Raw genomic sequence first — 22,790 nt, forward strand, 5'->3', positions numbered from 1 at the left:
CTTTAACAGTGTGAAAATAATATGGATGGACTTTTTATATTCTAATAGCTCTCAACCTCAATCCCATTAACTCCATTTCATTTGAACACCCATACACCTATTCACATAACATGTTCTGTAGCTCATACCATGAAGAAGAACCTTTTGGTCAAGATAAACATTGCAATTGTCTGCTAATCTTCTAGAAACTGCATTAATAATTATCAGTGAAGTTCTATAACCTTTCTTTGCTTATTAATGCTCAATTTAGCTTACTGGAGCTCAATATAACAAAGTAACATTAAAAGGAAAACCACGACTTTGAAACAAATTGCTGCTTTCATAGTTATACTGACTTGTGTTTATCTCATATTACTTGCTTAATACCTGCATGACTATGATTATCACAGAACAACTGCCACAGTATCTAAGAGCCGTAAGAATCTAAGATTGTTTACATACATACAGCTACATGCTATGCATCCAACAGGAATCTTTAATTCTTGCTTGTAATATTCACACCTGTCAGAACCAATTGCCTTTGGGATTTTAATTATTATGTGCTTGTAGATGACACATTTTTAATTTTCATTTGATTATGAAGTGATACTCAGTTTCCTGCTTTGTGTCTGAAGAGAGCTTGTATAACACTTTTACGTGAGAATACTTTATCCTGCTTGTAACCCAACACAAAAATGGCAACGTCTACATGTAAATCTGCTCATAAGTGTATGGACTAGTACCCCTTAACCTGAAGTTGAAGATTCAGATGTAATACAGACACAAGATGAATAAGTCCATTATATGCATATACTGAAATTACCCTCTTGTAATAAGCTGATACTGTTGCCCACAACATGGTAATGAAAACTCATACCAGTGTTATATGATAATGGAAACATATACCAAAGTTAATACCTTTTTATTTGCACGATTGTAGGATCACTCAAAAATCACTATTCCCATAGCAACCAAAATCAACAGATTATGTAAGAGATACAGATTTTTGTTCAATTATTACAGGCAAATAAAGGAACAATTAATACATTCAATAATTTTGTACAGGCTGAGACCCTAGTTCGAAACATTTACTATCTATGTGGAATTATTGTTCCATCTTGGCTTATGCCTTCGTAAACTACAAATAAACTGAATCCGATTTTTTAAAAATTACTATCAAAAACACAATTGTGTTGCAAATGTGTAAAAAATCCAAGCTCTCTGAAGAGACATGTGGAAGATATGCATTTATCAACTTCATATTTATTGTGGTAATTGAAATTCTAGGATGGAAACAATAAAAAAATGAGGAAGGGCTGCCACTCAACTGCAACTTAATCTTCCAGTAAAAATAAGATGATGATAAGGGAACTGCTTCTGGATATTTGAAGCTGGAATCAATTTATAACAATGGTTCTACAGGAGTTGGGCAAAATATGGAAACAACACAAGAAATGCATGCTTGAAGAAAACTGTAGATGCTAGCCAATCGTGCAGGTCATGCTGTTGTATTTGACCATGAACACCACACGTAAACAGTCCTCAATAAGCTGCAAGTGTCAGTCATGGTCAGAATAGTGTTCTGTGTGGTTGTGAATACATTATGTTGAAGCTAACTGAATTTGAAAATGGGCAAATCGTTGGTTCTTAAATGGTGGGTGGTACCGTAATCAATGCAGCCAGAGTGAGTGATACTTCAAGGGACATCGTATCAAAGATTTTTACTGCAAACAGGAAAAGCAGAAAAACATCATCCACTAAGTCAAAATGTGGATGTACGCATGTTGAGTAATCATGACGGATGGTCATTATAGAAGACTGTGATGAAAAATAAAGAGGACGGAAACTGCAAAAGTCACTGCAGAACTGAATGTCACACTCACAAACCCATCAGCACCAAAACAACATGAAGGAAGCTCCATAAGCAGGAATTTAAAAAGTGAGCTGGAATTCCAAAACTGCTCATCAGTGACGCAGCTGTTCACACAGCTTGCATCGTCTAGCACTAATCTTGTGTACATGAGGATGAACTGTCACATCTTCCCTGGCCACCCTCAGTCACCAGATCTCGGTATTATTGAGCCTCTGTAGTCTACTTTGGTGAGAATGGTACGTGACTGCTATCTGCCTCCGCCACTGTTACCTGAACTCACCACTATAGTACAAGATTCCCTTGAAAACCAAACTGGACCTAGATGACTGGGAGTTGTTCTGAGTGCTGACTGTTTTCCTGCACTGTATTAGGCATGATAATGTGTTATTTTTTTGGTGTTTCCATATTTTTGTCCAGTACCTGTATCTAAATTTTCAGAAAGCGATACACACAGTAACATGAATTTGAAAATTAAACTAGTCATGCAGTAATACGAGTACTATCCAAGTAGCTGTGGAAGAATATATATTGTAGTAATCATATCCTTGCTTGACACTGTGGATGCTGCATACCTGCACAACAACATATCCTGTGTGCTATTGTGTGACAGTAATCATCTCAGCACACTCCTGACACCCACTCCTTGACCATTTTGACCAACCACATTATGATTCTTAATCATTACTCGACTGAGGATCAAATCTACAAATAAATCCACAGTATTGCCAAGGGCACTCACACGGCACCTTAAAAAGTCGAAGCCAACATACCGGTATTTATGCGCTACCTGTCAACTCAACACCTTCAGTTTCACTGATGTTACTTCTGTGATATGAACTCGCAGGAAAAAGTTTCTCCTCTGTTTTTTAGAACCTCAACACCATCAAGTTTCAAAATTTGCTTTATCTTGACCTTCAACTAAATGGGCTACATTCATTGTTGTTGCTATCGAAATCTCAAATGCTTCTATAAAAACTTTGTCCATATCAAACACATCAAGCTAAAACACTGACTTAGTTTCAATATTAGCAAAATATGTCTAATACCTTCCAAAAGCCTTTACAGACAATGGCCTGTCTAGTTATTCCAGAAACAGATTTTCTGTGCCTTTTCTTCCCATGACACCAACAACCTTTCTTTCAGCAGTGTGGATTATTGACAGAGCAGTACTTCCTTTATCACACAGGCCTATGGAAACACAATCGGCATCCTTTGCAATGGGGTCTGAACAAATATAATTACCAGCAGAGACACAGATTATTATGTCCAAATCAAATCTCCAAATGTATACATATTATTCCATCACCCACCTTAACTTGGCAATATTCCATTTATATGTCTTCCCTGCTCTCTGTCCTGCACCTCATAATTTTGCTGTGGGTGAGCAGGTGCAAGACCTGTCCCATATATCCTACCACCATCTCCTACTGCAGTCCAGTGATCTTCATTCACTATCCAAACAAAGATAGAGTCATGTGTGAAAGCTGTGCTGCAATTACTTTGCAGGGTTGTATGTGAGTGTGATGACTAACCATCTGCTTATCCATAAACTGAGGACACCCATAAACACTGACACATTATTGCTGAGAAGCTCAACCGTTACAAATATGTGTAACACACACGCTCAATATAACGGTCCACATTTCTGAGGCATTTCATCAACTTGTGAAAAGAATGTGGTAGCCACTCACATTAAAAAAAATTAAGATCATCCTTTACAGACTCTAAAAGGGCCTTAATCTAAAATGATGGTAGAAAAACACATTTCACTTAATCTTTCCACAGAACATGACCAATTCTGTTGGAAAAACTTTGTAAGACAGGCTCTAGACTTCGGAGCCACCTCATTGCTTTCATCACTCACTTGATTTATGGTTGGTTGATAGTGCAAAGTGCATCTGACCTGTCTTTCACTATAAACATTCCCGTGAAAGGTGACTTTGAGGTGGGCTAACTCAGCTGTCAAACTTTCAAAAGTGCATTCAATGAACCATCCCTTGAGCCAGATGGTGACGACTATCAGCCTGAAGATACCAATAAGCAGGAGTTTGCTTCATGTAAATGATGTCCCAAAGTATCCTCAGTCTTCCTGCTAACCAACACAGAAAGAAAGGCAACCATCCCTCTTCACCACCACCGGGAAGTGAATATTTGAGTGGACTGAATTCAGATGTTCTAAAAAGCCATTTAAATTATCGTGTTCATGATACCAAACAATAAAACTATTGTCCACATACCGGAAAAAGGGCACAGGTTTCAACTAATACGCCATTGTCAGGTGTACCTGTTGATGTTACAATTAATATAGCTTACTTGTGTCTATAACATCAAAAACATTCAATTCTTGACAAAATAATTTAATTGGATAAATAAAAATCTACTCACCAAGCGGTGGCAGAACACACACATAAAACAAGGTCGTGACTTAGCAAGGTTTCGGGTTCAGTGGTTCCTTCTTCAGGCAGAAAGGGTGAAGGAAAAGGATTGGAGAGGTCCAGGAAAAGCGGTAGATTTTGGGAAAGTCACCCAGAATTGCTGTTCAGGAAGTCTCCCCTGACCTGTGGTTCTGGGTGAATTTCCTGAAATCTACCCCTTTTCCTAGACCTCTCTAGTTCTTTTCTTCACCTCTCTTCCTTCCCCTTCAACATATCTGCCTGAAGGAGGACTTATTGGCTCCAAAAGCTTGCCTAATTACAACCTTCATTTATATATGTGTTCTGCCACTACTTGGTGAGTAATTTTTTTATCTGTCAAATTAAATTACCTGTGCCTATGTATGTTACGCATAAAGCTGTTTTACATACTGTCTGAAACAAGGTTGTAGTGAAGAAATACGACCATCAGAAGCTAAATAAAATATTTTGCAGCTAACTGGTAACCAATTTACACAAAAATATCATATTTTGACCTCATATATGCTGTGGGCCCAGCAAAGAAGAAATCATTGAACTTATCAAATGTTTTATCTTCCATTGCTGGAGACATCTCTAGCATTTGAAGGCAAAATAGAGAATTGTGACTTGGACGATGCCTAAAACAAAATTCATCAATAACACTTTTTATATAATTAGTCACGATAAGCTACTTAAGTAGATAGATAATTAGAGGACAGCACATGACTGAATGAGATCCCACTTCCAGAAAACAAAAAACATGAAGAATGTTGTTGTTGTTGTGTTCTTCAGTCCTGAGACTGGTTTGATGCAGCTCTCCATGCTACTCTATCTTGTGCAAGCTTCTTCATCTCCCAGTACCTACTGCAACCTACATCCTTCTGAATCTGCTTGGTGTATTCATCTCTTGGTCTCCCTCTACGATTTTTACCCTCCACGCTGCCCTCCAATACTAAATTGGTGATCCCTTGATGCCTCAGAACATGTCTTACCAACCAATCCGTTCTTCTAGTCAGGTTGTGCCACAAACTTCTCTTCTCTCCAATCCTATCCAACACCTCCTCATTAGTTATGTGATCTAACCATCTAATCTTAAGTATTCTTCAGTAGCACCACATTTCGAAAGCTTCTATTCTCTTCTTGTCCAAACTATTTATCGTCCATGTATCACTTCCATACATGGCTACACTCCATACAAATACTTTCAGAAACGACTTCCTGACATTTAAATCTATAATCGATGTTAACAAATTTCTCTTCTTCAGAAATGCTTTCCTTCTCATTGCCAGTCTACATTTTATATCCTCACTACTTCGACCATCATCAGTTATTTTGCTCCCCAAATAGTAAACCTCCTTTACTACTTCAAGTGTCTCAGTTCCTAATCTAACACCCTCAGCATCACCAGACTTAATTCGACTACATTCCATTACCCTCGTTTTGCTTTTGTTGATGTTCATCTTATATCCTCCTTTCAAGACACTATCCATTACGTTCAACTACTCTTCCAAGTCCTTTGCTGTCTCTGACAGAATTACAATGTCATCGGCGAACCTCAAAGTTTTTATTTCTTCTCCATGGATTTTAACACCTAATCCGAAATTTTCTTTTGTTTCCTTCAGTGCTTGCTCAATATACAGATTGAATAACATCGGGGAGAGTCTACAACCCTGTCTCACTCCCTTCCCAACCACTGCTTCCCTTTCATGCCCCTCAACTCTTATAACTGCCATTTGGTTTCTATACAAATTGTAAATAGCCTTTCACTCCCTGTATTTTACCCCCGCCACCTTCAGAATTTGAAAGAGAGTATTCCAGTCAACATTGTCAAAAGCTTTCTCTAAGTCTACAAATGCTAGAAACGTAGGTTTGCCTTTACTCAATCTAGCTTCTAAGATAAATTGTAGGGCCAGTATTACCTCACGTGTTCCAATATTTCTACGGAATCCAGACTGATCTTCCCCGAGGTCGGCTTCTACTAGTTTTTCCATTTGTCTGTAAAGAATTTGTGTTAGTATTTTGCGGTCATGACTTATTAAACTGATAGTTCGGCAATTTTCACACCTGTCAACACCTGCTTTCTTTGGGATTGGAATTATTATATTCTTCTTGAAGTCTGAGGGTATTTCGCCTGTCTCTTACATCTTGCTCACCAGATGGTAGAGTTTTGTCAGGACTGGCTCTCCCAAGGCCGTCAGTAGTTCTAATGGAATGTTGTCTACTCCCTGGGCCTTGTTTCGACTCATGTCTTTCAGTGCTCTGTCAAACTCTTCACGCAGTATCATATCTCCCATTTCATCTTCATCTACATCCTCTTCCATTTCCATAATATTGTCCTCAAGAACATCGCCCTTGTATAGACCCTCTATATACTCCTTCCACCTTTCTGCTTTCCCTTCTTTGCTTAGAACTGGGTTTCCATCTGAGCTCTTAATATTCATACAAGTGGTTCTCTTTTCTCCAAAGGTCTCTTTAATTTTCCTGTAGGCAGTATCTATCTTACCCCTAGTGAGGTAAGCCTCTACATCCTTACATTTATCCTCTAGCCATCCCTGCTTAGCCATTTCGCACTTCCTGTCGATCACATTTTTGAGACGTTTGTATTCATTGTTGCCTGCTTCATTTACTGCATTTTTATATTTTCTCCTTTCATCAATTAAATTCAATATTTCTTCTGTTACCCAAGGATTTCTACCAGCCCCTGTCTTTTTACCTACTTGATCTTCTGCTGTTTTCACTATTTCATCCCTCAAAGCTAACCATTCTTCTTCTACTGTATTTCTTTCCCCCATTCCTGCCATTTGTTCCCTTACGCTCTCCCTGAAACTCTGTACAACCTCTGGTTTAGTCAGTTTATCCAGGTCCCATCTCCTTAAATTCCCACCTTTTTGCAGTTTCTTCAGTTTTAATCTACAGTTCATAACCAATAGATTATGGTCAGAGTCCACACCTGCCCCTGGAAGTGTCTTACAATTTAAAACCTGGTTCCTAAATCTCTGTCTTACCATTATATAATCTATCTGAAACCTGTCAGTATCTCCAGGCTTCTTCCATGTATACAACCTTCTTTTATGATTCTTGAACCAAGTGTTAGCTATGATTAAGTTGTGCTCTGTGCAAAATTCTACCAGGCGGCTTCCTCTTTCATTTCTTACCCCCAATCCATATTCACCTACTACGTTTCCTTCTCTCCCTTTTCCTACTACCGAATTCCAGTCACCCATAACTATTAAATTTTCGTCTCCCTTCATTATCTGAATAATTTCTTTTATTTCATCACACGTTTCTTCAATTTCTTCGTCATCTGCAGAGCTAGTTGGCTTATAAACTTGTACTACTATAGTAGGAGTGGGCTTCGTGTCTATCTTGGCCACAATAATGCGTTCACTATGCTGTTTGTAGTAGCTTACCCACATTCCTATTCTTTTATTCATTATTAAACCTACTCCTGCATTACCCCTATTTGATTTTGTATTTATAACCCTGTAATCACCTGACCAAAAGTCTTGTTCCTCCTGCCACCGAACTTCACTAATTCCCACTATATCTAACTTTAACCTATCCATTTCCCTTTTTACATTTTCTAACCTACCTGCCCGATTAAGGGATCTGACATTCCACACTCCAACCCATAGAATGCCAGTTTTCTTTCTCCTGATAAAGACATCCTCCTGAGTAGTCCCCGCCCGGAGGTCCGAATGGGGGACTATTTTACCTCCGGAATATTTTACCCAAGATGACGCCATCATCATTAAGCATACAGTAAAGCTGCATGCCCTCGGGAAAAATTCCGGCTGTAGTTTCCCCTTGCTTTCAACCGTTCGCAGTACCAGCACAGAGAGGCTGTTTTGGTTAGTGTTACAAGGCCAAATCAGTCAGTCATCCAGACTGTAGCCCCTGCAACTACTGAAAAGGCTGCTGCCCCTCTTCAGGAACCAAGCATTTGTCTGGCCTCTCAACAGATACCCCTCCGTTGTGGTTACACCTACGGTATGGCTATCTGTATCACTGAGGCATGCAAGCCTCCCCACCAATGGCAAGGTCCACGGTTCATGGGGGGGACATGAAGAATACGACACAGTTAATACCCATCATTCAGCTCTAATAGCAATCATACACAGGTTGTCTCAGGGATCTATACTGGGGTCAATCTTGGTTTTAGTGTATGTAAACAACTTTAAATCCAGGAAGGAATGATAACTATATTATGAAAAGGATAGATTACTACTCACCATATAGGGGAGACATTGAGTCGCAGACTGGCACAACAAAAAGACTACTAAACATGTAAGATTTTGGCCAGAAGGTCTCCTTCTGTAATAGACAACATGTTCAGAGACACACACACACACACACACACACACACACACAAAGCAAATACACCTCACACGCAACTCCTATCTCGCTGTCTCTGGCCAGAAGGCACCTGAATCAAATGGAAGTAGCAACCTGGAGTGGGGTGGGAAAGGGGGAGGGATAGCATGGTAAAGGTGCGAGGAGAAAAGTAGGCACTGTAGGACAAGGCTGCCAGGTGAAGCAATAGGGGGGCTGGGAGGGAGGGGTGGGGGGGTAGGGTTGTAGGTAGGGGTAGAGGGTCGAGGGGGGGGGGAGAAAGGGAGTGAACAGAAAAGGAGATCAGCAGAGAAAGGAGGAAAAACTGCCAGGTGCACTGGCAGAGATTGATGCTCATTGAGGGTGAGTGTATGTGAATTACAAGATGACAGGACAGAGGGGCAGAAACAGTTGGGTGTAAAGTGTGAAAACATTAGTTTACCTTAGGTTGAGGATGGGATGATTTGGGGTGCGGGTTATGTGTTGTAAGAGTAACTCCCATTTGGGCTCTTCAGAGATGGTAGTGGTAGACACAGGTGGCCTGGGTTGTGAAGTAGTCATTGAAATCAAGCATGTTATGTTTAGTTTCAGGTTGTGCCACAAGGTGATCCACTTTACTCTTGGGCACAGTTTAGCAGTGGCCAATCATCCTGTTGGACAGCTGGTTGGTAGTTATATCAATACAAAAAGCTGTGCAACAATTGCAGCAGAGCTGTTGTCTGACATTGCTGCTTTCACAGGTGCCTGGCCTCTGATGGATAGGATAAGCCTGTGACAGAAATGGAATAGGAAGCGCTGGGTGAGGGTTTTGTTTTGTTTTAGGGTGCAAAAACAACTAAGGTCATGTGCACCCACATCATAACCTTAGAACACTAATAAAAAAAGAAAGCTAAAAGCGGTTACACATTAAGCCCAACTACAATGGAAGTGGTTAAAAAAAAGGGCATTCAGTCAGGAAATGGAGAACCATCAAAGGCCGAAGACAATGAGGACATAGTAGTGGTGGATCACCATCTAACAAATGACAATGGCTGAAATGACAGTGCCCAATACTCAACCTAGCTAAAATGATCACCTTGCTGCAAAAGGATCGAGAAGTAGTCAGCCAAGTCACTGGGAGAGGTTTAATCCCCCAGAGCTTGTTCCCTTGATGAGAAGATCAGTGGTGATGTCAACAGTGGCAACACAGTGACAATTGGAAGGAATGGAAGAGCCAGTGGGCTAAGATAGGAGCATTGCAGGCTTGGCAGCTGCATCAGCAGCCTCAATTTCCATCAGACCGACATGACCAGGAACCCACAAAAACATCACAGCAACTCACTCAAGAGTGAGCAAGTGGAAGCTTTCTTGGACCCATTGCATTCAGGGGTGGAATGTGTACAGCACACAGAGGGTCTGAAGGGCACTGAGAGAATCAGAGCGTTTGACACAATTAAAAAGCCTTTGTTGGTGGATGTGCTGCATGGCCTAATAGAGGATGAACAGCTCTGCCATAAATATTGATCAGTGTTCTGGAAGCCAATAATGAAAATCATTGCTGCCAATGATGTAGGCACACCCGACACTACTGACAGTCTTACGGCTGTCAGTGTACATGAAGGTACTATCACTCAGTTGTGTGCATAGGTCAACAAACTCACAGCAATAGATTGAGCCCAGACTAATTTCCTTAGGAAGCGAATAAAGTCCAAGATGAACACGGGCTGCCACACACACTCAAGGTGGAGAAGGGCTCATAGGAACGTGGCAGGTATTGTGAAGTTAAGATGCCGGAGCAAAGGCCAAAAGCGAACCCCGGGAGGTAACAGAGAAGGACGTGTCCCATACTGGTGGTTATGGGAGTCATCGAAGGAGGCACAGGTTGGGTATGGCACACAAACTGCACGCATATCCACTGAGGAGAACATCACACTGGTATGACAGTGGTAGTTTGGCTGCTTCTGCATACAGACTCTCAGCTGCACTAGTGTAAAAGGCGCCCGTAGCCAAACAGATTTCACGATGGTGGACTGTATTAACATGGCATAAGATGGATGCATGTGCAGATGCGTAAATGAAACACCCACAGCCTAGTTTTGAAAGGACAAGTGATCAATACAAACAGAGGAGGGTGGTCTGATCTGCTCCCCAGGAAGTACCGCTTACGACACATAGGACCCTGACGGACTGGACACAGCATGTGACCAGGCAATACATGTGGTAGGACCAAGAAAGTTTTCTGCCAAGCATGAGCCCCAGGAATTTCATAGTTTCAGCGAACAAAGAGCAACAAGCCCAAGATGTAAAGACGGTGGAAGAAAGTCATTGCACTGCCAGAAATTCATACAAATAGTTTTATCAGTGCAGAAGTGACAGCCAATAGTGATGCTCCATGAGTAAACACAACTGATACATCACTGAAGATGCCACTCAAGGAGACGTGTCCATGGGGAACCGCAATAGATCACAAAGTCGTCAACAAAAAGGGAGACATCGAGATGCCCGACGGAAGACAGGCCATAATAGGGTTAATGGCTATAGCAACGAAGATGACATTCAGGATGGAGCCCCGAGGTACCCTGTTTTCCTGGATGAAGGTGTCTGATACGGCCAACCCACACGTATCTTGAAAACTTGGTCTTTTAAAAATCCCTGAAGGAAATACGGCAGGTGGTCACGAAAACTCCACGTGTAGAGTATGGTATTTCTGCGGAAAACCATTCATGACACGTGTTGACAAAGTAATGAAATGGCCAACTACAGAAAAGCGTAAACGAAATGCACGTTGTGCAGTAGATAGTACACTGTGAGATTCGAGCCAACATACCAACCAGCCACGAATCATACACTCCACCACCCTGCAAAAACAGCTCATGTAGCTAACACTTCATTCAAGAATCATGAAAGAAGGTTATATACATGGAAGAAGCCTGGAGATACTGGAAGGTCTCAGATAGATTATATAATGGTAAGACAGAGATTCAGGCACCAGGTTTTAAATTGTAAGACATTTCCAGGGGCAGATGTGGACTCTGACCACAATCTATTGGTTATGAAGTATAGAACAAAACTGAAGAAACTGCAAAAAGGTGGGAATTTAAGGAGATGGGACCTGGATAAACTGAAAGAACCAGAGGTTGTACAGAGTTTCAGGGAGAGCATAAGGGAACAATTGACAAGAATGGGGGAAAGAAGCACAGTAGAAGAAGAATGGGTAGCTCTTAGGGATGAAGTAGTGAAGGAAGCAGAGGATCAAGTAGGTAAAAAGTTGAGGGCTAGTAGAAATCCTTGGGTAACAGAAGAAATATTGAATTTAATTGATGAAAGGAGAAAATATAAAAATGCAGTAAATGAAGCAGGCAAAAAGGAATACAAACGTCTCAAAAATGAGATCGACAGGAAGTGCGAAATGGCTAGGCAGGGATGGCTAGAGGACAAATGTAAGGATGTAGAGGCTTATCTCACTAGGGGTAAGATAGATACTGCCTACAGGAAAATTAAAGAGACCTTTGGAGAGAAGAGAATCACTTGTATGAATATCAAGAGCTCAGATGGCAACCCAGTTCTAAGCAAAGAAGGGAAGGCAGAAAGGTGGAAGGAGTATATAGAGGGTTTATACAAGGGCAATGTACTTGAGGACAATATTATGGAAATGGAAGAGGATGTAGATGAAGACGAAATGGGAGATAAGATACTGCGTGAAGAGTTTGACAGAGCACTGAAAGACCTGAGTCGAAACAAGGCCCCGGGAGTAGACAACATTCCATTAGAACTACTGAAGGCCTTGGCACTTCATATGTCGCGGTTCCTTGTTCGATACGTCTAGGTTGGGCATGCGCGAGATTGTGTTGTTGATGTACTAGTTTTGTTATAAATCCTCTCATAGTTTTTGCATGCATGAGACTGGTGTAAGTGAGAGGAGTGTGCTTCACTGGTTTTTATTTTGTCGTGAAATATGTTCTGAGTTTATTAAGTACAGGGGTAAGTTGGGTGGGCCTGGGGTTGCGGTGGAGGTGGACGAGTCGCAGTTTGGGAAAAGGAAGTATGGGAGGGGTGGTTGGTCTCTGGGTGTGAGGGGCTGTTGTACCGGGAGGTGGGTGTTCGGAATGTGTTTTTAGGGTTGTGGAGGGCAGTCTAAGAGGGAATAAGTTGGGTTGATTGAGTTTATAGAACCAGGTTCTACTGTAGTTTCTGATGCTTTTTCTTCTTATAGGGGGTTGGGTGAGAGGGGGTACAATCATTTAGTAGTGAACCATACTTTAGAGTTTAAAAATTATGAGACAGAGGCTTGTACTAATACCATAGAGGGGATGTGTGGGACCATTAAGTCATTTCTTGGGAGGGGGAAGAGGTGCTCTTCTAACCTTCAGTCTCATTTAGATGAGTACTGTTGGTGGAAGAGCGTCCCTGAGGGTTTTTGTTTTTTCTTTTTTTTCGGTTTTTTTAAGGGCTATCAGTAAGATGTACAGGCCAAAGGCAGGTGGTTGGGGTGGTTTGTGTGGGTGGGTGGCTGCAGCTCGGGGGGGGGGGGGGGGGGGGTTAGTTGTTGGTAGTGTTTGTGAAAGGGGGAGGGAGGGAGGAGTGTGTTGGTTTGTGATTTAGTTTTTGTTGAGTTGTAGTGTGCGATTTAGATTTGTTTACTTGGTGTTTGTTTCTTGTTTATGGGTATTTTATTTTGGGGTGAGGGGGGAGGTTGGGTTGGGGGATGGGGTGTGGGTGGGTTGGGTCTTTCTTTTGGTTGTGTATTTTTTCGTTGGTGTGTGGGTGTGTGTATGTATGGATGTGTGTGTTTGTGGCTGGGTGTGTGCCTGTGTGTGATTGTGGTGGCTGACCTAGGTTGTGGCGCCGCAACTTTGTTGTGGTAAGTTTTTATTTTCCTTGTTTTTAGTGTATTTGTTGGGTGTTGTTGTGGCTGGTGGAGTGGTTCTGAGTTGTGTGGTTTGTTGCATTGGTGCTTTGGTATTGTGGGTTGGTTTGTAGGTATGTAGTTGAAGGGAAGTTTTAAATTCCAATTTGTGGTCATATCTGTGGGTTTCTTTGGTATTGGGAGTCGCTGTTGACCTACGTGGGTGAAGGGAACTGTTCGATTCCAATGGTTGGTTGTGGCTGCTACGGTATCAGGAGTTGCTGTTGAGTTATATAGGTCAAGGGAAGTGTTTGATTCTAATGTGTGGTTATGGCTTAGGGGGTTCCGGTATCAGGAGTTGCTGTTGAGCTATATAGGTCAAAGGAAGTGCTCGATTCCAATTTGTGGGATTGGCAGCTTCTGTTGAGCTATATAGGTCAAGGGAAGTGTCTTATTCCAAAGTTTTGTGTTGTCTGTTTATTTAGTCATTTTGTGTGGTTTGGTATGGTGGTGTGTGTCTAAATTTGTTTATATTTACTTTGTCCCCACCCAAAAACCCCCAATTTCCCAAGCTTGTCCCATTACCAGAACGAGATTTTCACTCTGCAGTGGAGTGTGCGCCGATATGAAACTTCCTGGCAGATTAAAACTGTGTGCCGGACCGAGACTCGAACTTGGGACCTTCGCCTTTTGTGGGTAAGTGCTCTACCGACTGAGCTACCCAAGCATGACTCTCACCCCATCCTCGCAGCTTTAATTCTGCCAGTACCTCGTCTCCTACCTTCCAAACTTTACAGAAGCTCTCCTGTCCCGTTAGTTTCATTAGGTTTTTGTGGAATGTGTGTGTGTTGGTTTTTCAATGTATTTTTGTGTTTGTTGTCATTTTTACATAATGATGTCATAGGCACCATATTGGAGTCGTAATGTATGGTCATTTCTGTCATGTTTGTGACGTCATGGGTCAAAGCAGACAGGTGGAATCAGACACTTCCGTATTTTGCAGAATCTAAGTAACTCTCTGCATGCTGTCCTGCACTGCTAGAGAGGACATTGTTCTTCCAGTAGTGCTCTCTGAGCTTCAGTTTACTGACAAACTATACCTCTCCAGCATTTTCTGTCCACGTCTGTTGTGTGAGAAGACAAAATAAGCTGGAGCTGTCAACAGTCTACCACAGTGAAGAGCCTGCTCAATGTGTAACATGTTGTCAATATGTATTTGTCAATGCTGATTTTGTTGTCTCCACTATCACTCTCTAGAACACTTTTCATGGCATGAAGGGCATCAAATGCATTGCCCCTTCCTCAGCTCTTTCAACACTCAAGATGCTAAGAGGTTTAAATTGTCTCCCTCTGCAAGAGAAGGTTACCTAGGTGTTTTAGAACTTCTGATATTTCAACATAATCCAAGCAATGTGCTGCAGCAGATTACTGTCCTAACTTGAAAATGATCCGTCCCATTCCATCACACACATCCACACCCATCTTAAAAGAAATACTGTGGATGTGTGGTAAGTGGCTGGACTCTGTTCAGGCCACTCTGCAAGTGCCAGCAATTCCTGAACGGAAAAGATATATGTATTCTACCAGCAACACATTTAATGGTGAGAGATGAGCAGTAATTTTCTGGTCATTCATTACCTCACCACATGGCTTTAAGATACACTGTCAATGATAGACAGCAGCAATGTGCCACACTTACCAATACAATCCCTTTCCCACTAACACTACATAGGTCACTGACAAATTTACAATCACAAATTAAACACTTCTCAGTCACTGTTTACAGGAATATATTTTACATAGAAGTTCACTTAACAATTGCAAGTAAGTAATCATTTAATGAATTGAAAATGACTCCACTATAAATTAACACATGCTCCAGTAAAGTTATTAATTTGTCTGCTCACATAACAGAAATGGACAGGAAATGCGTGGGGAGCAGAGTCAGTCTGTAAATTGAAACTCAACCATTGCTCATCAGAGAAGAATTCTTTCCCATAAAAACACTGCATCTGCCTTACAAGATGATTAAGAATAAATTTACCTTGTAGCATAGTAGAATAGTGTGCAGATATTTATATAGATTTTGTCCATATGCAACACTTGGGTTAGCATGATTAGTAGCTCATACCTGTATTCAATGTAGTGTTAACACACTTTGTGGAAAATAAACATCACTTGGGCATGTCTGTGCATTTTGTCACCAGCGATTCATAATGCGCACTGTGGAGGGTTGATGTAACTTCATGAAACACCATGTAGTTGCTTCCTGTCACACAGTGGGGATTACGGAAGTGTCCGATTCTTACCAGTCTGCTTTGACCCATCATATGGCGGAAATGGCTATTCTAAGCGTCTCCAATATGGTGTCTGTGATGTGACTACATACAACGGCAACAAACAGGAAAATACATATAAATAAGACAATAACATCTCCCTCCTAAAATACAATGAAACTAATGGGACAACCATGGGGGGATGATGATGATGATGATGTCCCATACGCCGAGGAGCGTAGAGGACGATGCGGGAGGGGACGACCCCACCACTGTACTAGGCAAGGTCCTAGTGGAGACTGTTTGCCATTGCCTTCCTCCGACTGTAATGGAGATGAATGACGATGATGATGATGATGATGATGATGATGAAGATGACACAACAACACCCAGTCATCTCGAGGCAGGAAAATTCCTGACCCCGCCGGGAATCAAACCCAGGATCCCGTGCGCGGTAAGTGAGAACGCTACTGCAAGATCACGAGCTGCAGACATGGGAAATTGGAGGTTTTTGGGAGGGAACAAGGTAAGTATAACAGTAAAAAAAAAAGCACACCATGTTCCCAAAACACACAAAAATGACGAACGAAAAAAAAAAAAAAAAAATTACAAAATCTATAGGAATCGGACACTCCCTTCACCTATATAGGTCAAAGAAGCTGGCGAAACCAAAACAACACCAACAGCAAAAACTATGGAAATTTGAATCAGACATTTCCCTTGACCACAGCTGACAATACCAAAACATCCACATCTAAACATAAAACTATGAAAATTGGAATCAGTTATTTCCACTGACCTATACAGGTCAACCACAACTATTGATACGAAAAAAACAACACCTACAACTATGAAAAACAAAACTAAAACCACAAACCCCAACATCTCAAAAATTCAAAAGTCAAACATCATAAACTCTGCACCGTAATGACGTCACACGCCACAACACCCCTACGTTATGGGGTCAGAGCAGATGGGGGAATCGGACGCTTCCATTGACCCACACAGTGGGATGTGTGAAGTGTGTCAGCACCTAATTGATCTTCATTTGGATACCTATCAAGTTGGGAAGGGCACAAACACAATCCGGTGACCTACCTCCCCTCACGTTTCTACCCCATATACCTTCCACCCTATTACATTCCTGAAACACAATTTACCCTTTAATAAATCTCTACTGCACTTGAACGTGGTATGCACTTTTAATTTTTGTTTTTAACCCACTTTGGTTAAAGATAAACATTAATTGTACACTGTTAAAACAATATGTTTATTAACTGCAATTTTTCTATACCCTGCAATGTGGAAACTATTAGTGCAAAAGAAAAAATGAATAGGATTTTTTTTTTTTTTTTTTTTTTTTGCAGGAAATATGATTTAATTTAATTTTGTATTGGGAACATTTTCATTAGAGTTATTCAAGGAACCCTTTAAACATCCCCCCACCCCATCCAAATACTCATATCCCATCAGTCAGACTTTTTTATAGACCAAGATAAGTTTAAGGACATAAATGCTTATCCTGTTGAGAATGGTCTTTCAGATCATGGTGCACAGCTAGTTACAGTACATGACATAGCTCCATGCAGTATATCAAATCAGACTTTCGAAGCAGTGTGTTCAATTAACAATATAAATATTGCAAACTTTACGGAAAGCCTACAGCAGCTAGACTGGGATGAAGCGTATAAGGAACCCGATGCAAACTTGAAATATAACTTATTTCATGATACATTTTTAAGGGTATTTGAAAATTGTTTTCCCAAGAAAGTAGTTAAACATAATTCCAAGAAAACATATAAAAAACCTTGGCTAACTAAAGGAATAAGAATATCTTGCAACCGTAAAAGAGAACTGTATCTAACAGCAAGAGGGAGTACTGACCCCGAAATTGTTCAATATAATAAAAACTATTGTGCGGTACTAAGAAAAGTTATTAAAAAGTCCAGAAGCATGTGTATCATGTCCGAGATCAGTAACTCTGATAATAAAATTAAAGCAATTTGGAATATTATTGAAAGGGAAACAGGGCAACCAAGAGCACAGGAAGACTTTAGTGCCATAAAACTGAATGACAAATGTACTAACGAACAATCAGAAATTGAAAATATTTTCAATAATCATTTTTTAAATGTTGGGGAGAAAAAAGTATCTAGAACTTCACTAGAAAAGGCAAGGCTACTAATAGAAGACACCATACCTGTGCAGTTTGAAACAACTGTAATTCCACTCACCTCTCCCTTTGAAATCAGTAAAATAATAAACTCACTGAAAAGTAAAAGCTCTTACGGAATTGATGACATTTCTGGCAAGGTACTTAAAGCTTGTTCCCCACAGATAAGTAGGATTCTCAGCCACATATGTAACAGCTCTTTGGAGCAGGGTGTTTTCCCCAATAGACTGAAATATGCTATTGTAAAACCATTGCATAAAAAGGGAGATACGTCGGATGTCAACAACTACCGCCCAATCTCTTTTAGATAAGCTAAATCATTATGGTTCGAGGGGGGCAGTGCACAAATGGTTTAATTCATACTTAACTGGAAGACTGCAGAAAGTTGAAATAAGTGGTTCATGTAATGTTAAAACAACAGCTGATTCCTCAAACTGGGGAGGGGGGCTATCAAGTACGGGGTCCCACAGGGTTCGGTCTTAGGTCCTTTACTGTTCTTGATATACATTAATGACTTACCATTCCACATTGATGAAGATGCAAAGTTAGTTATTTTTGCTGATGATACAAGTATAGTAATACCATCCAAAAACCAAGAACCAAGTGATGTAATTGTAAATGATGTTTTTCACAGAATTATTAAGTGGTTCTCAGCAAACGGACTCTCTTTAAATTTTGATAAAACACAGTATATACAGTTCCGTACAGTAAATGGCACAACTCCAGTAATAAATATAGACTTAGAACAGAAGTCTGTAGCTAAGGTAGAATTTTCAAAATTTTTAGGTATGTCCATTGATGAGAGGTTAAACTAGAAGCAACACATTGATGGTCTGCTGAAACGTCTGAGTTCAGCTACGTATGCTATTAGGGTTATTGCAAATTTTGGTGATAAGAATCTCAGTAAATTAGCTTACTATGCCTACTTTCATTCACTGCTTTCGTATGGCATCATATTCTGGGGTAATTCATCGTTAAGTAGAAAAGTATTCATTGCTCAAAAACGTGTAATCAGAATAATTGCTGGAGCCCACCCACGGTCATCCTGCAGACATCTATTTAAGGATCTAAGGATCCTCACAGTAACCTCACAGTATATATATTCACTTATGAAATTTGTTGTTAATAATCTAACCCAGTTCAAAAGTAATAGCAGTGTGCATAACTATAACACCAGGAGAAATGATGATCTTCACTATGCAGGGTTAAATCTGACTTTGGCACAGAAAGAGGTAAATTACGCTGCCACAAAAGTCTTTGGTCACTTACCAAGCAGCATCAAAAGCCTGACAGATAGCCAACTAACATTTAAAAATAAATTAAAAGAATTCCTAGATGACAACTTCTACTCATTGGCTGAATTTTTAGATATAAATTAAGGGGAAAAAAAGCAGAAGCAGCAGCAGCAGCAGCAGCAGCAGCAGCAGCAGCTGACACGTTCCACATCATTACGAAGTGTCGTATTCATGATCTATGGAACAAGTATTAATCTAATCTAATCTATTTAGTATGTTGTTCATGGCACTCTCTCCTACCACATTTACAACTATGTGAATGTTTTCCCTAAATTTCCTTTGTTGTCTGGACTAGGCCAGCCAACAAGTTGTTGATCACTTAAAGCTCTTGTGCTGTGCTGTCCCTTGCCTTGTCAGGCAGGACCTCAGCGAATCATTATTCCTCACCACTGATGCCTCCAAACACAGTAATTGTACAGTTTTACCACACAAAGACTGCTGTAGGAGAAGGGTTAAAAATGTGGATGGGGGATAAAGTTACAGAAGAAAATACTCAACTGGAAACGTTGAGAAGGTGACACAATCTTTTTAAGAGATACCTATACGCAGTGTTCATTTTATGATTTTACTGCTTGTTTTAATGTAACCTTACAAAAAATGAAAACATAGTATATATTACATTTCTTACCATTTCATCTTCAAGAACTACCCCTGGCATTGTCAGAAGCTCACGATCAGGGGCATATGTACCAGGTGGTGAAGTTACTGCTGCTATTAGGGCCTTGCGTGTGTGCTCTGTTGGGATCCAAGCATCACGACGCCTGTCTGCTTCACTTGGATGCTGTCCTGGTGGTGATGAAGGTGACAAGAATGAAATATCGTCATCTGTAGTGGCTGTTAAATCTGGAGAAGTCAGTACACTACTAGTTGTGTCACTTGGCATTTCAACAGACAAAATGTGGTTCCCGCTACCACTAACACTACCAAGCATATCAAAAAATGCCTTTGCAGATGAAGGATTAGATGTATCAACAGCTGGTGACATTTCCTGTGATGCAAAGATCCGACAGACAGTAGGTTCATTTTCTCTTGGCAGTTTCGTTTGAACGGCACCAAACAATGACTGTGACTGATTTGCACCAAACTGTTTCTGTGCCTGACCTGTAAATACTTGAGACTGGCTTGCACTAAACAGGTCCTGTGAACTGGAACTCTCACGAACACTGGTCATCATTGCCGTATTATTTGATGCTCCTGATAGCTGGTCGAAGAAGCTAGTTGCTGGCGACTGCGTTGTTTGTGAAAAATACTTACTTAAAGAAGGTTTATCATTTTTATCCGTAGAATTAGTTTGACTGACTTTCTCTGATTCATATCTGACCAAAAAATTTGACACGGCAGTGACATTAGCTTGTTTAAATGCCGGGGAATTCGTAGTGTGATCCACTGATAAAGTAGAAGTTTCATTTTTTCCGTTTCTGTGAATGTTCATGTTTTATCTGCAGAAGAAAGAAGGAAATTACAATTGAATTACCATTCAATAACAATGATTATAAATAATTTGGACGCACAACATTTTTCCGATATTATTTCTGTAGCTTATTAAGAACAGGAATAAAACGGAGATTAAATGTTAAATACGTAATTATTTGTCTGAGATTTTTACAACTGCTGTCATTCACCTCAGTCAAGTGAGTGCTCACGGTTTCTGTCCATTTTCATTATAATTGACAGTGCCCGTAGCTGTCAAATGTATACACAGTCTCATCGAATCGAATCCAACTGTGTTTGCAAACAGATACGATGACAATTGACTATAACTGTTGTCAGGTGAGTCATATTTGACAGCCAGCTATTACTTACAAATATGTAGTTTTGCTGCTTTTCGCTCGTTGGTAACTGTTCCCAAATTTCGGACTGTTGCAACACAATTAATGCTTTTATCTTCGACGCTTTCAAGGCCTTCGCTTGTTATTTCGTCACAGCGAGAAGCAAAACATCATGGCGAAAGAAGCGCAATGAGGAGCAGCAGGTAGCTGTTCAGAGCATTTACCTTCAGTATTTGGACAGGTAAAGGTGTCACGACGATTTGTTGTACGTAAAGTCTGCTGTTACCTTACCTCGTACATACACACAAACCTGTCGTGCGATTTTCCAAGTTTGTAACAATCTTTTGACGCTAAAGCCTTTTCGTTTCTTTATGTTAACTTAAATATGATGAGCGCAAGTTCGATATTTGCACATTATTGAACACAAGTGTCGACAGTGAATAGTTTGTGCGACTTTGAATTGTGTCTGTTTCGTTGTGAAATTATTTTTTCGGCCTTAGTTGGTTCCACCATTGGTTGTGTAAAATGTAAACATTGATTCTGTGGAGGTTTTAGATTGACAGGGGATGTGAGTTTTCAGTGATTTAATGTTACTTACGTTCGGTGTGTGGAATGCACGTGTTTGCCTGAGGCCATCTGTTTCAATTTTGCTCAGAATTATTTGTTGCACTTGGTCCACCTTCCCAAACCACAAACCAAGCTGGTGCTGCATTTACACATTTTTTTATTCATTCTGATAATGCTGGAAGCCATCTCAGAACAAATGTCAGCACATGTACAGTATTACTGCTTACTGATTTTCATTAGTTGTGTATGTGCAGTGGCAGTGACATAGAAAAAGTCCTACATTGTCTCCAGATTTATAGATACTTTTTTGTAATTTCTTTCTACTCTGCTAGTTGCTTTAGGATTTTATTTGGCTTGTCCTCTGCATCTTTTAATGTTTTAATAATTTACTGTTATTTGCCCATTTAACCCAAGAATTTTCTTGTTGATGTCTGTGATCACAAGAATTATTGTATGTTACTGTGTCGCTGCTTTAAAAATTGGGTTTTCACTACATGTTTCATTGAAGAAGATTAACTCAATGCTATATGATCCTAGAATGAAATATCTTACATTGCAGGTTCTTGAATAGTGGTTGATCAGGAAGAACACATGCTGTAGCAATAGGAATAAATTCCATTGTCACAATACTCAGCTAAGGAGAAAACATTGAGGGGGTGGTTCAACCTCATAATTTAGAGTACCTTGGCTATTTCCTTGACCAACACTCAGAAACTTACATTAATAATGGCACCGAGAAATAAGGAGAACAACGGTGGACACAAAAAAGATGGCAAGGGTAGAAGGAAAAGTGAAGAGAGGTGCAGTGGTAATAGCAGTGGAGGAGAAATTACTGAAGATGATTATAGAAGACGCAGAGACCGCAATAATCAAGTAAGTGTTAATTAACATAATCAATTTGTATAATTGCTGACCTGAAGCTATTGCACTCCTTATTAGTATAAACTAGTTTGTAGAGAACTTAACATTAAATGGTCCATTGTTTAAGAAGTTTCAATTGTAGTTATTGAAAAATGTATAGATTTTTCCTTGAAACTTCTATAAAACTATGCATATCGCAAATTTCTTCTGTAGAAACTATCATTCAACTGTTCAATATATAAAGATTATTGTTGTCATGTTGTTTGAAAGTTTGTAGCAAGTGGAATAATCAATCACTGTGATGGTGTAGAAAAGTAAGACTTAATTCATAACAAGGCCTGTTGATTTAGCTGTGACTTTGTGATCAGTTATCTTGTGTCTTCTTGACATCTTGTACAGTGTAAGCCTGTGATACTTAGTTTGCAAGTTAACTCTTAGACAATGTTA

The 22,790-nt window shown here is 40.2% G+C and overlaps 1 protein-coding gene and 1 long non-coding RNA gene across 3 annotated transcripts in view; one reads left to right on the forward strand and one right to left on the reverse strand.

The window, feature by feature from the left end:
• The window catches only part of LOC124802449 (trafficking protein particle complex subunit 12), a 135,510-nt gene extending 114,427 nt beyond the window's left edge, over positions 1–21,083 (reverse strand). The window contains exons 1-2 of one of the 2 annotated variants that reach the window (XM_047263236.1): positions 20,950–21,083; positions 19,775–20,585 (exon numbers count right to left, since the gene is read on the reverse strand). In XM_047263236.1, the coding sequence (XP_047119192.1) occupies positions 19,775–20,578 (804 nt within the window). In that variant the 5' untranslated portion in view covers positions 20,579–20,585; positions 20,950–21,083. Of the gene's footprint in view, positions 1–19,774; positions 20,586–20,768 lie in introns of both variants that reach the window. The other variant, XM_047263235.1, reaches the window with a different exon arrangement.
• Positions 20,783–22,272, forward strand: LOC124802451. Its single transcript, XR_007017121.1, has 2 exons — positions 20,783–21,156; positions 22,042–22,272. It is a non-coding gene; the product is annotated as an uncharacterized LOC124802451 (long non-coding RNA).
• Positions 22,273–22,790: the final 518 nt, after the last annotated feature.

The sequence above is a fragment of the Schistocerca piceifrons genome, chromosome 6, assembly GCF_021461385.2.
Source record: "Schistocerca piceifrons isolate TAMUIC-IGC-003096 chromosome 6, iqSchPice1.1, whole genome shotgun sequence".
Classification (NCBI taxonomy): Eukaryota; Metazoa; Arthropoda; class Insecta; order Orthoptera; family Acrididae; genus Schistocerca; species Schistocerca piceifrons.